Below are 20898 nucleotides of genomic sequence, written 5' to 3' on the forward strand. Positions count from 1 at the left end.
CCCGCACTTGTGCAAACGGCGCGTTAGGGGAGTGGACAACTGCAGTGATGGGGGCTCGGTTGTGAACGACCACCGTAAGGTACGAGAGGTACAATTCGACAGGTAAGGCCTATACACAAATACAGGGTTGTCCATTGATCGTGACCGGGCCAAATATCTCATGAAATAAGCATCAAACGAAAAAACTGCAAAGAGCGAAACTTGTCTAGCTTAAAGGGGTAAAGGGGGAAACCAGATAGCGCTATGGTTGGCCCGCTAGATGGCGCTGCCATAGTTCAAACGGATATCAACTGCGTTTTTTAAATTACATATTCGTGTAGTACGCAAATAAATATGAATGTTTTAGTTGGACCACTTTTTTCGCTTTGTGATAGATGGCGCTGTAATAGTCACAAACGCATGCCTCACAATTTTACACGAAGACCTACTGGCGCGGGTGTATGCCGCGTTCTATGCCGCAGTGGTCTCGTACATCTAGGATTTCACGTGATCCCACAGGTAGGAGTCTGGCGGGCTGAAGTCGGGAATATGTGCAGGCAAACAATCGGGCCCCCCTCGACCTAACCACTCCTGCCAAATCGTTGGTCCAGATGATATCGGACCGCGCGTGAAACCACATGTTTTGATGAATATATCTTTCAGGAGCCGTTAAAACACCCCGTCAAGGAATCGCAAGTATGCGGCACCACTGAAGCATGGTGGAAGGAGTTATGGTTCAGTCACATGTCTGTCTAGGAACCCTGCCCAAACGTTCAGACGGTATCGTTCCTGAAACGAAAAGAGACACATAGCATGCATGTTTTCATCAGACCACACTTGCCTGTTGTCGGAACTAAGAACAACTTACCTGATGAACATTGCTTCCTCCACGAAAGGCATCCGACGTGGGAAATGGGGCTCGTCCACATAACGGTGCAAGAACCACCTGCAGAAGTGTGCAAAAACTTGTGGCTGCATTGCCTGTAACTTCTGACACAAGTGTAGCTGCTTCTCATGCAGTCTGGTGATCTGCATTAGTCTATTTGCTATGTTTCTGGTAATCGTTGTCCCGTCCTGTTCCACTGAAAATTCGAGTGTGCGGCGACATTGTGAAGCACCAATACTCGGTCCAGCTGGTGGTGAATATACCCATCTCTGAGGCTCGCTAGTAACGAATGAGTGCGAAGGTGTCTGGAGGAGTGAAATCGTTCCGCTTACAACTGACAAGCGCCCTCCCACACTTCAGTGAGCTTCGTCTACAATAACATGATGTCGGCGTATTCAAATGGTTCGAATGGCTCTGAGCAATATGGGACTTAACATCTATGGTCATCAGTCCCCTAGAACTTAGAACTACTTAAACCTAACTAACCTAAGGACATCACACAACACCCAGCCATCACGAGGCAGAGAAAATCCCTGACCCCGCCGGGAATCGAACCCGGGAACCCGGGCGTGTGTCGGCGTATTCCGCACACGTGTAGTTCAGCGTGGTAGGCAGCAATACACTAAACTGAGAAGTGCATACAGCTTGCATTCTGTATTATAGTTCAAAAATGGCTCTGAGCACTATGGGACTTAACATCTGCGGTCATCAGTCCCCTACAACTTAGAACTACTTATACCTAACTAACCTAAAGACATCACTCACATCCATGCTCAAGGCAGGATTCAAGCCTGCTACCGAAGCGGTCGCGCGGTTCCAAACTGAAGAGCCTAGAACCACCCAGCCACATCGACCGGCTACAGTAGTACAGTATGAAAAAAGATCACATGCACAAAAGCAGGTATAAGACGTTCTGGGTAGATCACAAAAACTGAATGGCATGTAGACAAACCTGTAATGGGCATGGAACATCAGGTGAGCGCTGACTGACGTACGTAATACTCTAGTCATTGACGCCAAAAATGTGTGTTGTGGTATTAAGCGGGCAGCGGGATAACGGTAAGTGTCCGAGCGCAAGATCCTATGCTAAACCTAGCCGTCTTGGTTCCCGCCACAAGTCGTCAACGTTTGTTAAGGGAATTTAGTTACGCCCCGAATATCGCGCATGATTTGTAAACTGCATCTAGCCAGTCCGAAAACGATAGTATTAACAGGCTATGTTACTACGACCACGACAAATATAAACAATCAATGTCAATAGTTTCTCACAAGGACACAAAAAAAGATATCGCGTAATCAAAAATTCACTAATGCAAGACAAGCTTGACCGTGCACTGCCAGAAGGAAACCTCATAAAACAAAAAATCGGGCACGTGCTCGTAGAACTCTCTCTCTCTCTCTGCGAGTTACGTAAAACACAATAATTTCGTGTGACTCACTGACGTGGTGTAAGTTTTTCTATTGGACGTCACTTCGGCGACTTCCGTTGCCCTAGCCTTCCATAGTTTCCCAACCGGGGAAGGAAATCTCCATTGTAATGGGGAATCCGAACCAAGTGTTGTTTCTGGCCGCTCCTCACTTCGCTGAGAGGTGAAAGCTAGGTTGCAATGAAGACTGAAAAATCCGTCGTCCGACTGAGATTCTATCCCGGGACCCGTCGATTTCCAGGCACGACCTATACCGACAGGCCGTCGGGTCTCATATGCGTATAGGTAGCTCATCTATAGGTTTCAATGGTTTTCAGAAGTAACGTATGTCAAACTATGTACGACATGTGTTAAATCTACGATAAGTTTTCTGTTATTCAAGATGGTTTAAGACCGAAACCGGCAGTAGAATAAATATCACTATGACACACAGCACATTGTAATGCATTTTGTGTAATTACTAGATGCTGTTGACCAGCCCTAAACAAAATGTTCGATGAGTGAATTTTTGAATATAGAAAATTGCGACATAAACGGCCGTAACTTAAGATTGCATTTACTTAGAAGCTTAAATTTTTCATACCGCCAAGGAACAGTAGCTCTTAGCATGCGACGCAAATTTCAACTTGATATCGCTCCTGGGAAAAAAGGACAGACAGGTAAACAGAAGGATAACAAAATGATCCCATAGGGATTTCGTTTTTATCGACTGAGATACGGAACCCCAAAAAGGGGTAAAAGTGCAGTGTAGCGGACAACATTATTTGCTACGACATCGACATCTAAAAAAAGAATAGTGTCAGTCCACCAATAACTTGACCGGTAATACTAACAAAAATAAAATTTTCTCCTCCCGTCTTTCTGTAAGCCTTATGAAGGACTTTAGTGCCTTGTGAAGCACTTTTAGCTATGTTTTCGACTTCATTCCTTATTCTCTTTGTTACAAGACTGGAACAGGTGGCAGTTTCTGCAACCCTCTTAAGTATAGTTTCAACGAGATTTCCGCATGCTCATTTGCCTCTTTCAGCAGAAATGCTACAGCCTTGCGTATAATCACATGTTCCTGAAAATGAAGAACTCTCTCTGCGTCTATGGTTCGCAAGGCTGTGGTGATGTGTATTATAGTAACTCTCTAAGCGTGCATGACAGCACCTGACGGTCAACTCAAAACAGTCGCTATTCCAGAGTAACAGGATGGACTTGCCCAGGGCTCAACAGTAGAATGCGCCTCTGCGCCTGGACCATGTTATTTTGAGCAAGTCTACAGCTTTGGAGAAAATTTTAATCGATATATCCTACTGCGATGTAAGACTGCAATATAAGTATCGTGCATTCATGGCATTCACGATGTAACACTTTTAATTTCCATCTGCGCAGTTTTAAACTTACTAAGCTAAAGACGAAGAAATGAAAACAGTGTACTATATTAGAGAACTGGAGCTACTTCGGATAAAAGTAGGCATTAACGGCCCGCGCACGACAGTACCGGTACCAATATGTTCCAAGAAGCCGCGCACAAAAACGCCATTTCTCAGGGGATCATATCTCGGGTCCTAATTATCACAGAGGTACGGTGTCAAGTGTTTCGGATAACCCTTTGGCCTATTGATCATTTGTGTACCTATCACAAGAACACGTCACTGTAACTGTCCTACACTATACGATTAAAATTTAAACATTACACACTTCCCCCGACAGAGGCAAATTGAGCAAATTGGCTGATTCTTTTGCATTAAGCATGGTTTAGGATGGGCTTGAAGTGACTTGTAAAAGCTAAATTTCTTGATAGGTGGTTCCTGAGAAAACCCCAAAAAACCATGATTCTTGGGTACCAAAAGCACCATTGTGGGGATGGCCACATCTGTAATGTCCATTCATGGAAAATCGTCAAATATATTGCCTCATGTTCTTACTGTCATGATCTCGGGGAACCCTGAAACATTTTTAAATATTATTATCAGGTACTCAGATTGAAAAGGTGAAATTAACCATACGTATACACATTAAATATGCACGTAATATCCGTTCAAGGGGTGAATGTAGTTAGGACTGTCTTAATAAACAAAGAGCAAGGGTTCTAAGGTAACCAAACTATGTTTTTAATCCCCTATTTTTCACCAATAAAGCTTTATATACGCCGTTTCTGTATAATGGGTACTTCACACCTATACAGGCTGTCTTGACCCGGAAATTATTCGCTGTTGTCACCTGGTGGCGTAAACTCCTTGCAAACCAAGCACCGCATTTTTTGATATACTTAGATGTAGCCTAAAAAGGTTCTGAATTTTTATCTAAAGTAGTGGAAAATGTACTTGTGTTGGATGGGAGGCGATTTTGTGTTAACCTTCTTATCTTATGTGTACTTATTTTTTGTTTACATGTGCCGAAGTATATAAAGAAACTGTCAAAAGTTTACTGACCTACAAAATTCATTGCATGTAAGTAGACACCCTGAAGGGAACCAGTGGAGCACAAAGAAGGCGAAAATGCTCCTCTTTAAATGACTATTAACGGAAAATAGGGGAGCCAGCTGCCTCAGTTCTCATTCCGGCCTCCTCACCAAAAATTTTGGCATGCAAACGTATTGTGGTGGAAGAGTAAAACAGAGAGAGAGAGAGAGAGAGAGGGAGAGAGAGATGTATGGAGATGGTAGCAATGGGATCAAAAGAGATAGGAGACACTGGGTGTGAAAAATGAGAAATGAATGGGGACCATAGATTGGCTTGGGGGATCTGGAACCCTCCCCCTCCTCCCCAGATGGGGAAACTTTAACACGAAGAAATTTTCCAATTTCTCCCATTCCCTGTACCCACGTGTCAAAGTTTCCCGGTATAGGGGCAAAACCCGAGCAAACCATATCCAACGACATGTGAGGAGAGGAGAGAATGGTAACTGTAGAGAAGACAGACTACAAGCGAGAAAGAAAGAGTAGCGATGAGAGAAAAAAAGAACTGGACAAAGATAATGGCAGTGGGAGAGAGAGGTAGTGAAAATGATAGAGGAGGAGACAGTGGTAAGAAAGAGCGGGAGAAAAGGATGAAGGCACTGACAGTGGGAGAGACAGACAGGGAAAGTGCCATTGGCAGAAAAAGGAAAGAGAGAGGGAGATGCTGAGTGTGAAGGCCTCACTACAAAGAGAGACTGGGTAAAAGGATTTAGAACGTTCTGTGTTAAAACAGAGAGAATATTTCGGATGCCAAAACCTTTGGTAAGAAAGGCAGAATTAGGACTGAGCCAGCTTGTCCCCCACTTTTCTGTGAAGAACCATTTAAAGAGAAGAGTATTTGCCTTTTTGTGCCACAACAGGAGCATTTTTTTGGCTGGTAAGAAACGTTAAGTGAAAACAAGAATAAATAAACCAGCTTGGTGGACATGACCGTCCTATGATGCCCTAATTTTTTTACGCGAACACTGAATAATTAAAAATTCTAGAAATAATGGCAACCAATTACCAAAATACTTTACACCAAGTATTAAATGACTCCATCTACAGGGGGTCCCTCCTAAGACTCGTCAGGCGAATTTCCTCTGGTCTTTCAGCATATACTTACGATTTCGTTTCCGCAGTGTATAGATGAAGTAGACAGAAGCAAGTACTCCCGATCAGATGTTTCATGTGATTGCCGCTGTCAACAGAAAGCGACGGTCTGTTTCCCCTTACAAAGAATATGATTTTTGGCAGGAAATTTACGTACCTATTAGATAGAGGGATCTCAGGTCAGTCTAGGGCGGCATTCGTTTTATCGACATGTAAGTATAAACAGGAACAGTAAAACACGAAGAATAGCCAGTACTCGAGCAGTAGAGGGAAATATTACTTTATGACCTGCCTTGTATATTTTTAAGCCATACGTTAAACTGTTTCTAGTATCAGAATTTTACATTTTATTGTTATTATATACTATTTTTGTGAAATGGCAATATCCTTGGTTTGCTGCCGACGATTTGAATGTTAACGTGACCTACCGGCCTCAAATTGCTACTTAATGTACAATGCATCACTAAACAGCACTAAACTGCATACCTGAACAGATTGAGGTTCTAAAGGTGGTTCATTTTCGTTTTATTATATAAATGTAGTACTGTAATGCTTGTAGAAATATAATTTTTACATTTTTTCTAATATCTGATGACAGTGGAGACAGAAACGCGTAAAGGTGTATAATTTTTTTCTTAAATAAAAAAATTCATAGCAATAAAGACAGACAATTATATAGAAAAAGTACCACCACAAATGTATCTTGAGAACGTCTTCATTTTATCATACGACTAGTTTCGCTAGCACATTACTACCATCCTCAGACCTCACCGTGCCAAAAGAGTATTGGTTTTCCATGGCGCATTTACTGTGTGATCGTTGTTACTAGCACACGGAGGTAGCTTTCATCACGAGCCTATACACGAAATCGTATTGTCTCCAATGACGGAGGATGGCGGTACTGTGCCACTAATAAAATAAAGACGTTCTCAAGTTACAGCTACGGTGGTCATTTTCTTATATACACTGTGGTCCATTGAACCGTGACCGGGCCAAATATCTCATGAAATAAGGGTCAAACGAAAAAACTACAAACAACGAAACTTGTCTAGCTTGAAGGGGGAAACCAGATGGCACTATGGTTGGCCCACCTAATGGTGCTGCCATAGGTCAAACGGATATCAACTGCGTTTTTTTAAATAGGAACCCCTATTTTTATTACACATTCGTGTAGTACGTAAAGAAATATGAATGTGTTAGTTGGAGCACTTTTTCGCTTTGTGATAGATGGCGCTGTAATAGTCACAAACGTATAAGTACGTGGTATCACGTAACATTCAGCCAGTGCGGACGGTATTTGCTTCGTGACACATTACCCGTGTTAAAATGGACCGTTTACCAATTGCGGAAAAGGTCGATATCGTGTTGATGTGTGGCTATTGTGATCAAAATGCCCAACGGGCGTGTGCTATGTATGTTGCTCGGTATCCTGGATGACATCATCCAAGTGACCGGAGCGTTCGTCGGATAGTTACGTTATTTAAGGAAACAGGAAGTGTTCAGCCACATGTGAAACGTCAACCACGACCTGCAACAAATGATGATGCCCAAGAAGGTGTTTCAGCTGCTGTCGCGGCTAATCCGCACATCAGTAGCAGACAAATTGCGCGAGAATCGGGAATCTCTAAAACGTTGGTGTTGAGAATGCTACATCAACATCGATTGTACCCGTACCATAGTTCCATGCACCAGGAATTGCATGGCGACGACTCTGAACGTCGTGTACAGTTCTGCCACTGGACACAAGAGAAATTACGGGACATATTTTTATGTAAGCGTTATACTGAGCGACGAAGCTTCATTCACCGACAGCGGTAACGTGAACCGGCATAATATGGGCTATTGGGCAACGGAAAATGCACGATGGCTGCGACAAGTGGAACATCAGCGACCTTGGCTGGTTAATGTATGTTTCGGCATTATGGGAGGAAGAATAATTGGCCCTCCTTTTATCGATGGCAATCTGATGGAATGTATGCTGATTTCCTACGTAATGTTCTACCGATGTTACTACAAGATGTTTCGATGCATGACAGAATGGCGATGTACTTCCAACATGATGGATGTCCGGCACGTAGTTCGCGTGCGGTTGAAGCGGTATTGAATAGTATACTTCATGACAGGTGGATTGGTCGTCGAAACACCATACCATGGCCCGCACGTTCACCGGATCTGACGTCCCCAGATTTCTTTCTGTGGGGAAAGTTGAAGGATATTTGCTATCGTGATCCACCGACAACGCCTGACAACATGCGTCAGCAAATTGTCAGTGCATGTGCGAACATTACGGAAGGCGAACTACTCGCTGTTGAATGTCGTTACACGTATTGCCAAATGCATTGAGGTTGACTGACATCATTTTGAGCATTTATTGCATAAATGTGGTATTTACAGGTAATCACGCTGTAACAGCATGCATTCTCATAAATGATAAGTTCACAAAGGTACATGTATCACATTGGAACAACCGAAATAAAATGTTCAAACGTACCTATGCTCTGTATTTTAATTTAAAAAAACCTTCCTGTTACCAACTGCTCCTCTAAAATTGTGAGCCATATGTTTGAGCCTATTACAGCGCCATCTATCACAAAGCGAAAAAAGTAATATGTAATAAAAAATAGGGGTTCCTATTTTAAAAAACGCAGTTGATATCAGTTTGACCTATGGCAACGCCATTTAGTGGGCCAACCATAGCGCCATCTGGTTTCCCCGTTCAAGCTAGACAATGTTTCGTTATTGGTAGTTTTTTCGTTTGACGCTTATTTCGTGAGATATTTGGCCCGGGCACGATCAGTGGACCAGCCTGTATGTCATCAGCTGAAGTCCCTCGTCCATCCAATAAGGTGGACATCCATAAATTGAACAAACAATTATGTTGTCACAGGGGTCTGTCACTGACAATAAAACAACTTTGTCGACTGATCTGCGGAGGGCAGTAATTTTAAACACTGTTATGTCTTCATTCTGCACACAGGACATTACCTGTTCTACAAGAAGGAGTTTGGAGAGTGGGAGCAGGTGAGACTGGCGGCAGAGGACAGGAACTGGACGCTGGGCGAGCTGCAGTGTGGCACCAGGTACCAGCTGTACCTGCAGGCGTTCAACCAGGAGGGTCGCGGGGCTGCCACCCCGACCGCTACCGTGCGGACTCTGGGAACAGGTGAGCGTCTCCTCTCCTATCTTGAGTCCCGCATCGACACAGGGTCCGCTAGTTGTGTCGCTTGCCTCCGCAACCCCGTTTTAAGCCATCCAAGTTTAATTCTCGTAGTAGTTCCAAAGATGAGTGATAGAGTCAGTGCACTGGCGTTCGCAAGGAGACTGCGATAGAGTAGAGCAGGCAAGTGAGGTACTTGCCCCCTCCTAAAATGTGGAGGTAGAGACTTTTTGTTGCCAATACATTTCTCATCAACTGGTAGCAATGATTGTTTACGAATGTAGTAAACTGCAGGTTAAATAATGCTGCACGTGTAGGTAAATATTGTTACTTTAGCACTCACTATACAGGGTGTTTCCGTGTCATCTTACAAATTTTCAGGTATGACGGACAAGAATAAATGTATCAATTTGAGGTAATAGACCCCAGAACGGAAACGACTAAGTTGAAAGTTATATGTGAAAATCGTACTGATACCCCCTGACAGTGGAATACATGTACCGGAACTGTTGTTACTAACTTGGAAGACTCTAGGGTAGGCAACTTTCAGATGTGGCAGTATGGACCAGAACAAGGAAAAAATGTCAGATAAGCACGAGCTCTAAAATGCATGCCTTAAGAGCTATAGGCACTTCTTCATCGCCGGCCGGAGTGGCCGAGCGGTTCTAGGCGCTACAGTCTGGAACCGCGCGGCAGCTAAGGTCGAAAGTTCGAATCCTGCCTCGGGCATGGATGTGTGTGATGCCCTTAGGTTTAAGTAGTTCTAAGTTCTAGGGGACTGATGGCCTCAGAAGTTAAGTCCCATAGTGCTCAGAGCCATTTTGAACCACTTGTTCATCTGCGATACTATGAAACACACATCTTCTGCTGAACAAGTTTCCAAACCTCTTAAGGTATGCATTTTAGAGCTCTGGCTTACCAGACATTTTATCTCGTTTTGGTCCATACTGCCATGTCTGAAAATTGGCTATGCTACAGTCTTACAAGTTAGCAACAATAGTACCGATATATTTATTCCACTCTCAGAGGCATCAGTACGATTTTCTCTTATAACTTTCGACTCGGTCGTTTCTAGACCAAGGTTCCCTTCTCCATGATCCCCGACAGGTTGTAACACCACCACGGAATCTCCCTATATACACTCCTGGAAATGGAAAAAAGAACACATTGACACCGGTGTGTCAGACCCAGCATACTTGCTCCGGACACTGCGAGAGGGCTGTACAAGCAATGATCACACGCACGGCACAGCGGACACACCAGGAACCGCGGTGTTGGCCGTCGAATGGCGCTAGCTGCGCAGCATTTGTGCACCGCCGCCGTCAGTGTCAGCCAGTTTGCCGTGGCATACGGAGCTCCATCGCAGTCTTTAACACTGGTAGCATGCCGCGACAGCGTGGACGTGAACCGTATGTGCAGTTGACGGACTTTGAGCGAGGGCGTATAGTGGGCATGCGGGAGGCCGGGTGGACGTACTGCCGAATTGCTCAACACGTGGGGCGTGAGGTCTCCACAGTACATCGATGTTGTCGCCAGTGGTCGGCGGAAGGTGCACGTGCCCGTCGACCTGGGACCGGACCGCAGCGACGCACGGATACACGACAAGGCGGTAGGATCCTACGCAGTGCCGTAGGGGACCGCACCGCCACTTCCCAGCAAATTAGGGACACTGTTGCTCCTGAGATATCGGCGAGGACCATTCGCAACCGTCTCCATGAAGCTGGGCTACGGTCCCGCACACCGTTAGGCCGTCTTCCGCTCACGCCCCAACATCGTGCAGCCCGCCTCCAGTGGTGTCGCGACAGGCGTGAATGGAGGGACGAATGGAGACGTGTCGTCTTCTGCCTTGGTGCCAATGATGGTCGTATGCGTGTTTGGCGCCGTGCAGGTGAGCGCCACAATCAGGACTGCATACGACCGAGGCACACAGGGCCAACACCCGGCATCATGGTGTGGGGAGCGATCTCCTACACTGGCCGTACACCTCTGGTGATCGTCGAGGGGACACTGAATAGTGCACGGTACATCAAAACCGTCATCGAACCCATCGTTCTACCATTCCTAGACCGGCAAGGGAACTTGCTGTTCCAATAGGACAATGCACGTCCGCATGTATCCCGTGCCATCCAACGTGCTCTAGAAGGTGTAAGTCAACTACCCTGGCCAGCAAGATCTCCGGATCTGTCCCCCATTGAGCATGTTTGGGACTGGATGAAGCGTCGTCTCACGCGGTCTGCACGTCCAGCACGAACGCAGGTCCAACTGAGGCGCCAGGTGGAAATGGCATGGCAAGCCGTTCCACAGGACTACATCCAGCATCTCTACGATCGTCTCCATGGGAGAATAGCAGCCTGCATTGCTGCGAAAGGTGGATATACACTGTACTAGTGCCGACATTGTGCATGCTCTGTTGCCTGTGTCTATGTGCCTGTGGTTTTGTCAGTGTGATCATGTGATGTATCTGACCCCAGAAATGTGTCAATAAAGTTTCCCCTTCCTGGGACAATGAATTCACGGTGTTCTTATTTCAATTTCCAGGAGTGTATCTTTGATAGTCTGCCGATTCGTTGGTGCGGCAGCTGTTTCGATACTGTTCTGCAGCCAAGATGGGTGAGAATCTTGACAGAACCGTGCTGTTATCGTGTCCTCAGTCTTTTTCTGTCACTTTTTCGCTCAGATCTTATCAGAGTGCAGAAACAGACCGTACTAATATAAGAGCGCGCGGATACCTGCAGTATATCGGTCCGTCACCCCTACACAGTTCCCCCCGACGACACCCCTTCCCCCTCCCTTTGCTGCACAGCAGTCATAATAGTGATTCACCGTTCTGTCTTACTACACTGAAGATCGTATTTGCTTGGTGATGCTAATTTTGTCTTTACAGGACAGAGCTGTTGTAGTGGATTCCCCAGAACATTTCCACGCTGCACTATAAGTGTGTACATCTGTACCTAATGCATGTAGTCAGATATGGTAGTCGAAATCAGAAAATACCAACTTACATGCTAGTGTGAGATTGTGGGTGCTAGTCTGTTATTCTGCGTAACGGATTTATCTGAGGTGTACCCTTTACCGTGTGGCTCCTGCAAGATGCAATTTCCACCCCCACACAACTACAGAAGTCAGACAGACGCTCCTAAAGTTCTAAACAGAAATGCCTGAAAAACTTTCAGCAATAAATATCTTCTGGAGTCGTCCGCTGCAAGGAAATGACACAAAAATTCACAAAATTTCTTACGTAACTAGTCGCACACTTGGGTACTGTAGTAGTGATAGTTCGTGTAAGAAAAACATGAAACTAACGAAAATTATTATTTATTTTGCAAAAATTCTGAGAAATCACAATGGCACTTTTAGTTATGAACTGAACCAGTTATTTTCGGGTTCTTTTCGGAATGTCAAGTTACCTCTTAAGGATAGGATTCGCTAATGAAACGTCTTTACAAAGTTTAAGATTGTTATTGACTTGGTAGAATGGCTGAGAGCCGCGCCTACTCAACTTGCATAATTATCCGTTAGAATGTTGCTAGGTATGGTCGAGGCTGTTGCGTGTGAAATTCAGTGAAGTGTACTGTTGTGGAGGAAATATGGGGCTCGCAAGAGCTGTAGCGCATAATACCATAAGCTGCGATGACTGCTGTCTGTGCTGCTCGCTGCTGATAAATAAGATAACTCTCGTTCTATCTGGATTGACCTTGGTCAATCAAACTCTCCCTACGCCTTGATGAAGTCAAGGACTCCTATTCGCCCCTGGTCTAACTATTGGCGTGGTACACCGGTCAGATAACCAGTCCACCGTGATGCCACTCAAAAATTCGCTCGCAGAGTTTAACTATAACTCTGTTCGTTCACACCACACAATAAGTGTGGTGGCCAAGACAGTGAACAAGGCTTAATCGCAAGGAATCAATATAGAGTCGCACTCCGATTCGCTCTCGACAGAAGTGCTCTCCCAGTGAAGTACTGCAGAGAGACATTTTCCTTGCTCTTTGAGTACAGGTACAAGCGCACACGCTCTCGTTACGTGTTCTCGCTCCATGAGCGACAACGGAACGGCCCCTCTTCACGCAAGACGTGAAGGGGTACATCTTTCGGTCTCTTCCATTACTCCTTCACCTCAAGGCGTCAGGAGTATCGTCTGTCAATCAGCATTTCTCTTCGAAAACGGGAGAATGACGTTTCATTTAAGGTGACCAATCCGGAAATCTGTAGCATCTGCGTTTGGCGTTTGCTGTCTCCCTGTGAAAACCTCTGAAACTGCATGCAATGTTTCTCCCACACAATGTAGAGGAATTTGCTTTTAAGCCGAACACGGGCTCGTTCTTCCTTTCACTCGGGCAAACGCTGTCTTCTCTATGGGCGGTCGCTGGCCATCGTAGATAGGTTGACTCATCCTCTGAAGGGTCCGGCCCCCTGGCGTGCGGTTTGCCTCTCCCAACTAAAAGCCTCTGTGACCGTCATGTCTTGAATGTGTGCGTGTATATCAGCCTCTAGTATTTCAATCTCGGTGCGCACTTGCGATTTACTAGTTATTTGCATATCGTTTACACGAGTTCATAAAACATTTACTTTATCTTATCGAGTTTTGGTGCGAATGAAGCATCTTGATGTGTGGAATATGATTGTGAAGGCGGAATATGTAAGCAATGAAGGTCAGGCGACCACGACGTCTTACACTAGTAGAAAAGAAAAATAGTTCGACATTTCAAAATCGAGAAGATGTCCTCACACTAATTGGGATCTTCTCTGCTCTGTGGTGTGGAACAAAGGGTCACATGCAGTCACTGAGCTATGAAATCTGCATATCACATAGCATGCCTGCTCAATACTGTGGTGAACCTGATAGACGGGGACGGGCCAATTTGAGGATGGTTTCGAGCGATTTCCCAAATGCAACCAGTCGTATACTGTTCCTGTCTCACACCTAACCTCATCAATCCATAAAACAAGGCTTACACAAGACATTATGTTCAATTTTATTTATGGTATGCCAGTCTACGTTAGAAAATACAAACCATGAAAGTAAACCGTTAAACCCATTAACAACATCAGCTTTAAAGTTCTGTAAGTGGAATAAAGCGTCATCAGTGTTGAATAAGAGTTTTTAAAGTTTATTCCCTACTCCGTTCATCCACTTCAACACACGTCAATATAGAATTTATTCTTGATTCTTTTTATTGATATTCAACATGATTTTCGCAATCGTTCTGAGTTTTTTAAAGTTCACTTATTTAGTTTTCAGTATGAACCTAAGATTATTCGAATATGAACAAATTTCTTGTGAACATTATCTAGTTATAATTTAAATCTTGTTAGATACCCCAGATTTAATCACTTTATATAATTTTAAGATCTCTGACTAAAAATGTGGCATTCATATTTATGCTGTAACTCATGAAGACTATTTACAACATATCCGTCGGGAAACCGTGAAGAGCCAATATTCATGCTGATAATATCCCCAGGCAGGGACTACTCAAGAGGACGTAGTTACCAGGAGAAAGAAAACTGGCGTTCTACGGATCGGAGCGTGGAATGTCAGATCCCTTAATCAGGCCGATAGATTAGAAAATTTGAAAAGGGAAATGGATATGTTAAAGTTAGATATAGTGGGAATTAGTGAAGTTCGGTGGCAGGAGGAACAAAACTTTTGGTCAGGCGAATACAGGATCATATATACAAAATCAGATAGGGGTAATGCAGGAGTAGCTTTAATAATGAATAGGAAAATAGGAGTGCCGGTAAGCTACTACAAACAGCACAGTTAACGCATTATTGTGGCCAAGATAGACACGAAGCCCACACCTACTACAGTAGTACAAGTTTATATGCCAACTCTCTCTGCAGATGACGACGAAATTGAAGAAATGTATGATGAAATCAAAGAAATTATTCAGATAGTGAAGGGAGACGAAAATTTAATAGTGATGGGTGACTGCAATTCGGTAGTAGGAAAAGGGAGAGAAGGAAACGTAGTAGGTGGATATGGATTGGGGCTAAGAAATGAAAGAGAAAGCCGGTTGGTAGAATTTTGCACAGAACACAACATAATCATAGGTAACACTTGGTTCAAGAATAATGAAAGAAGGTTGTATACATGGAAGAACCCTGGAGATACTGGCAGGTTTCATATACATTATATAATGGTAAGACAGAGATTTAGGAACCAGGTTTTAAATTGTAAGACATTTCCAGAGGCAGATGTGGACTCTGACCACAATCTACTGGTTATGAACTGTAGATTAAAACTGAAGAAACAGCAAAAACGTGGGAATTTAAGGAGATGGGACCTGGATAAACTGACTAAACCAGAGGTTGTACAGTGTTTCAGGGAGAGCATAACGGAACAATTGACAGGAATGGGGGAAAGAAATACAGTAGAAAAAGAATGGGTAGCTTTGAGGGATGAAGTAGAGAAGGCAGCAGACGATCAAGTAGGTAAAAAGACAAGGGCTAGTAAACCCCTTAGGTAGCAGAAGAAATACTGAATTTAAATGATGAAAGGAGAAAATATAAAAATGCAGTAAATGAAGCAGGCGAAAAGGAATACAAACACCTCAAAAATGAGATTGACAGGAAGTGCAAAATGGCTAAGCAGGGATGGCTAGAGGACAAATGTAAGGTTGTAGAGGCTTATCTCACTAGGGGTAAGATAGATACTGCCTACAGGAAAATTAAAGAGACCTTTGGAGAAAAGAGAACCACTTCTATGAACATCAAGAGCTCAGATGGAAACCCAGTTCTAAGCAAAGAAGGGAAGGCAGAAAGGTGAAAGGAGTATACAGAGGGTCTATACAAGGGCGATGTACTTGAGGACAATATTATGGAAATGGAAGAGGAAGTTGATGAAGATGAAATGGGAGATATGATACTGCGTGAAGAGTTTGACAGAGCACTGAAAGATCTGAGTCGAAACAAGGCCCCAGGAGTAGACAACATTCCATTAGAACTACTGACGGCCTTAGGAAAGACAGTCCTGACGAATCTCTACCATCTGGTGAGCAAGATGTACGAGACAGGCGAAATACCCTCAGACTTCAAGAGGAACATAATAATTCCAAGGTGTTGATAGACGTGAAAATTACCGAACAATCAGATTAATAAGCCACAGCTGCAAAATACTAACGCGTATTCTTGACAGACGAATGGAAAAACTGGTAGAAGCCGACCTCGGGGAAGATCAGTTTGGATTCAGTAGAAATTTTGGAACACGTGAGGCAATACTGACCATACGACTTATCTTAGAAGCTAGATTAAGGAAAGGCAAACTTACGTTTCTAGCATTTGTAGACTTAGAGAAAGCATTTGACAATGTTGACTGGAAACTCTCTTTCAAATTCAGAAGGTGGCAGGGGTAGAATACAGGGGCGAAAGGCTATTTACAGTTTGCATAGAAACCAAATGGCAGTTATAAGAATCGAGGTACATTTTAGTGAAGCAGTGGCTGGGAAGGGAATGAGACAGGGTTGTAGCCTCTCCCCGATGTTATTCAATCTTTATATTGTGCAAGCAGTGAAGGAAACAAAAGAAAAATTCGGAGTAGGTATTAAAATCCATGGAGAACTAATAAAAATTTTGAGGTTCGTCGATGACATTGTAATTCTGTCAGAGACAGCAAAGGACTTGGAAGAGCAGTTGAACGGAATGGATAGTGTTTTGAAAGGAGGATATAAGATAAATATCAACAGAAGCAAAACGAGGATAATGGAATGTAGTCGAATTAAGTCCCGTGATGCTGAGGGAATTAGATTAGGAAATGAGACACTTAAAGTAGTAAAGGAGTTTTGCTATTTGGGAAGCAAAATAACATGATGGTCGAAGTAGGCAGGATATAAAATGCAGAGTGGCAATGGCAAGGAAAGCGTTTCTGAAGAAGAGAAGTTTGTTAACATCGGATATAGATTTAAGTGTCAGAGAGTCATTTCTGAAAGTATTTGTATGGAGTGTAGCCATGTATGGAAGTGAAACATGGACGATAAATAGTTTGGACAAGAAGATTCAAAATTCAAATGGCTCTAGGCACTATGGGACTCAACTGCTGTGGTCATCAGTCCCCTAGAACTTAGAACTACTTAAACCTAACTAACCTAAGGACATCACACACATCCATGCCCGAGGCAGGATTCGAACCTGCGACCGTAGCAGTCCCACGGTTCCGGACTGCGCGCCTAGAACCGCGAGACCACCGTGGCCGGCTTGGACAAGAAGAGAATAGAAGCTTTCGAAATGTGGTGTTACAGAAGAATGCTGAAGATTAGATGGGTAGATCATATAACTAATGAGGAGGTATTGAATTGGATTGGAGAGAAGAGAAGTTTGTGGCACAACTTGACTAGAAGGAGGGATCGGTTGATAGGACATGTTCTGAGGCATCAAGGGATCACCAATTTAGTATTTGAGGGCAGCGTGGAAGGTAAAAATCGTAGAGGGAGACCAAGAGATGAATACACTAAGCAGATTCAAAAGGATGTAGGTTGCAGTAGGTACTGGGAGATGAAGAAGCTTGCTCAGGGTAGAGTAGCATGGAGAGCTGCATCAAACCAGTCTCAGGACTGTAGACCACAACAACAACATAATATAAAGAAATGGAATTTTCTTATGTTACTGAAATATTTTCACCGTTTAGGAGCAAGACAGTTTACCTTAATTGTAAGTGGGTAACTGTCAGTCGTTAGAGACGTAAAAAGTCTTGTATACATTCTATTAATATTAGTTTTCAAACACGCAATGCCGCTGATACAGAGAAGTGGCAATTCAGAACCTTGCCCTCTGTTCGATAAACTTATTTAGGTGCCCAAGAGTCAGTGACGGTGGAAATAATTAAATTACTATAATTAAGCAGGGCTTCAGACGCGGTGAGCTCCCATCAGATTCTATACAGACTTCCTTCCTTTTATTTTAGCGATCCGTCTTGTGACTGGTTTGATGCGGCCCGCCACGAATTTCTCTCATGCGCCAAACCTTTTCATCTCAGAGTAGCACTGTCAAACCAGTTCTCAGTTATTTGCTGGATGTGTCCCAATCTCTGCCTTCCTCTACAGTTGTTACCCTCTCTAGTTTCCTGTTGTACCATGGAAGTTATTCCCCGCTGTCTTAAAGATGCCCCACCATCCACTTTCTTCTTCTTGTCAGTGTTTTCCATGTATTGCTTTCTTCGCCGATTGTGCGGAGAACCTACTCATTCCTTACTTTATCAGCCCACCTAATTTTCAGCATTCTTCTGTAGCATCTCATCTCCAGTGCTTCGATTCTCTTCTATTCCGGTTTTCCCATATCCCATGCCTCACTACCATATTGTGCTCCAAACGTATATTTTGTATCCCACCTGGAAGTTGGCGCGTGGGTCTGCTCCTGAAAACTGAAAGGTTCGCCGAATGACGAAAGCGAACAGGAGCAGGAAAAGGTGAAAATCTCTCGGTACTGCAGTGTGAATTATAGATGTTTACTATAGGCAAAAACAAGGTAATAAATGGTTACATTACTTTGCAGTGATGAGCAAGGCCGTCTGCTCTTGATCAAATGGGCTGAATCGGGAGCGACGCTCGTCGAACTCCACAGCGATGGCTAGAGGGCGCTGTTGTCGGTGTTTGTCGTAGTGCCAGGTTATGAACTTGCACCTACGCCGTGTCATCGTTGCTATCGATACCACAGTATATTCTTAAGAGTGACTTCCTCAAATTGAGACCTATGTTTGATATTAGTAGGCTCCTCTTGGCCAGGAATATCCTTTTTGCCAGCGGTATTCTTGTTTCTTATGTCCTCCTTGGTCCTTCTATCATGTGTTATTTTTCTCCCTACGTGGCAGAATTCCTTAACTTAGTCTATTTCGTGATCGCCTATCCTGATCTTAATTTTCTCGCTGTTCTCATTTCTGCTACTTCTCATTACTTTCGTCTTTCTTCAGTTTACTCTGAATAGAATGTACAGTCTAACGTGTACAGACTGTGGATATATTATGTACAAATTAGACTGGTCATTCTATTCAGCAGATCATGTAATTCTTCTTCACTTTCACTGAGGATAGCAATATTATCTCATTGACATCCTTTCACCTTGAATTTTAGTCTCACTTCTGAATCTTTATTTTCTTTCCGCCATTGGGTCTTCGATCTATAGACCGAACAGTAGGGTTGGAAGACAACATCCCTGCCTTACATGTTTGTCAATCCGAGAACTTCGTCCTTGGTCTTCCAGTCTTGTAGTTTCCTCTTGGTTTTTATACATATTGTATATTCCCAGTCTTTCTCTATATTTTATCGATATTTTTCCCAGAATCTTCCACTCTTTTACATTATTGACTGTCGAACGTTTTTTTCCTGGTCGAGAAATCCTGTGAATGCGTCTTGGTTTTTGTTCAGTCTTGTTTCCGTTATCAACTGCAAGGTCAGAACAACCTCTCTGGTGCCTTAACCTTCCCTGAAGCCAAACTTCATCTAATAGATCCTCAGTAAATGAAAAGCACTAGTTTTCTTTTGTTCTACAGTATTACTTGTATTGTGTTAACCAGTTTATGGCTTACAAGACCATTTTCAGACATTTACTGAGTATTGTCACCAAAGAAGTTACAATGTTTGTAAACAACGTTGGAAGAGAGGTTATACATCTAGATTGAAGCAGAAACATACAGTAAGTAACATCTTTGACAATTTGGTGGTAATGCAATGAAAATGTAAAAAGTTGAACAGTAAATAAATAAAAATATTTGCTAACAACTAGGCTAGCTGAACATGAACGTAGCTGGAGGTTGCAGAAATCTGACTCTGCATTTGCTAAATATGTACTGAGTGAGGGTCACAACTACCAACCAGTGTCCCATAATCTTCACTTGCCAAACAAAGGCCGTGAACGCAATCTGCTGGAAGCCCTGGAAATTACCAACATCTAGCGCACAGTCCAGATCTAATCCTAAATGACCCGACACAGCTCAACACTTCTCCCTTTCTTAAACTTCATATAATCATCTCTGTTTTTCATTACTTCCCACACTCTCTGTTCCTACACATTCCCATTTTCCGGTATTCATTAAGTTCTTTTATTTTATTTAAGTTGTCTATGTATTCCATATAGACTGTAGTTTCAATTGTGAAGGCCTTCCTTTAACCGGCACTTATATTATTTTCTATGTTTAATACCTCTTGTAGTAGTCTCAACAAATAGTGTTTTTATTTTACTTCGTTCGTTTATTTAATGCAAACTGTTACACAGTCACACTTCTGAGTATAATGTTAATGTTTTTCCTGTTTGCTCCTTTTGTATTTGTGTATTGTTCAGTCTTTTTATCTTTGAAAATGTAGTTCCATCACACTGTCAAATATTGCATTAACTGATTTACTATATTTTCCCTCACATTCCTCCATTTTCCTGCATTTATTCGTTTCTGTTTATCTTATTAAGTTCGTTGTATATTCTGTAGTTACATTGATCATTGTTTCTTCTTTTAATTGGTTTGTGTGTCATTCTCCATGTTTTAAACTTTGTCAAGTATTATTTTTAGTTTATTTTATTAGTTTTGTTTATTAATATAAACTATTATGTAAGCATGCTGTTCCTATTTTGTGTTAATGTTTTTCCTGTCTATTCTGGTTTTATTTATTTTCTGTTCAATTTTTTTACTTTTTCATTGCAATTGCACCACACTGTCAAAGATGTTACTTATGACCTGTTCCTGCTTCAACCTAGTCGTGTAACTTCTCCTCCAATGTTGTTTGCAAACATTGTAACTTCTTTGATGACAATACTCAGTAAATGTCTGAAGATGGCCTTGTAAGCTGTAAACCGCTTAACACAATAACAGTAATACTGTAGAACAAAAGCAAACTAGTGCTTTTCATTTATTATAATGTCATTCTACCAAGAACCGACGGAAAATTCAGTTAACATAATAGATCCTCCGTTTTCTCCGTTCTTCTGT

The 20898-nt window shown here is 43.0% G+C and overlaps 1 protein-coding gene across 1 annotated transcript in view; it reads left to right on the forward strand.

The window, feature by feature from the left end:
* Nucleotides 1-20898, forward strand: part of LOC126335652 (Down syndrome cell adhesion molecule-like protein 1) — a 171508-nt gene that overhangs the window by 116479 nt on the left and 34131 nt on the right. The window contains exon 11 of the mRNA XM_049999108.1: nucleotides 8808-8993. Within this exon, the coding sequence (XP_049855065.1) occupies nucleotides 8808-8993 (186 nt within the window). The remainder of the gene's footprint in view (nucleotides 1-8807; nucleotides 8994-20898) is intronic.

Source organism: Schistocerca gregaria, chromosome 2 (genome assembly GCF_023897955.1).
Source record: "Schistocerca gregaria isolate iqSchGreg1 chromosome 2, iqSchGreg1.2, whole genome shotgun sequence".
Lineage (NCBI taxonomy): Eukaryota > Metazoa > Arthropoda > Insecta > Orthoptera > Acrididae > Schistocerca > Schistocerca gregaria.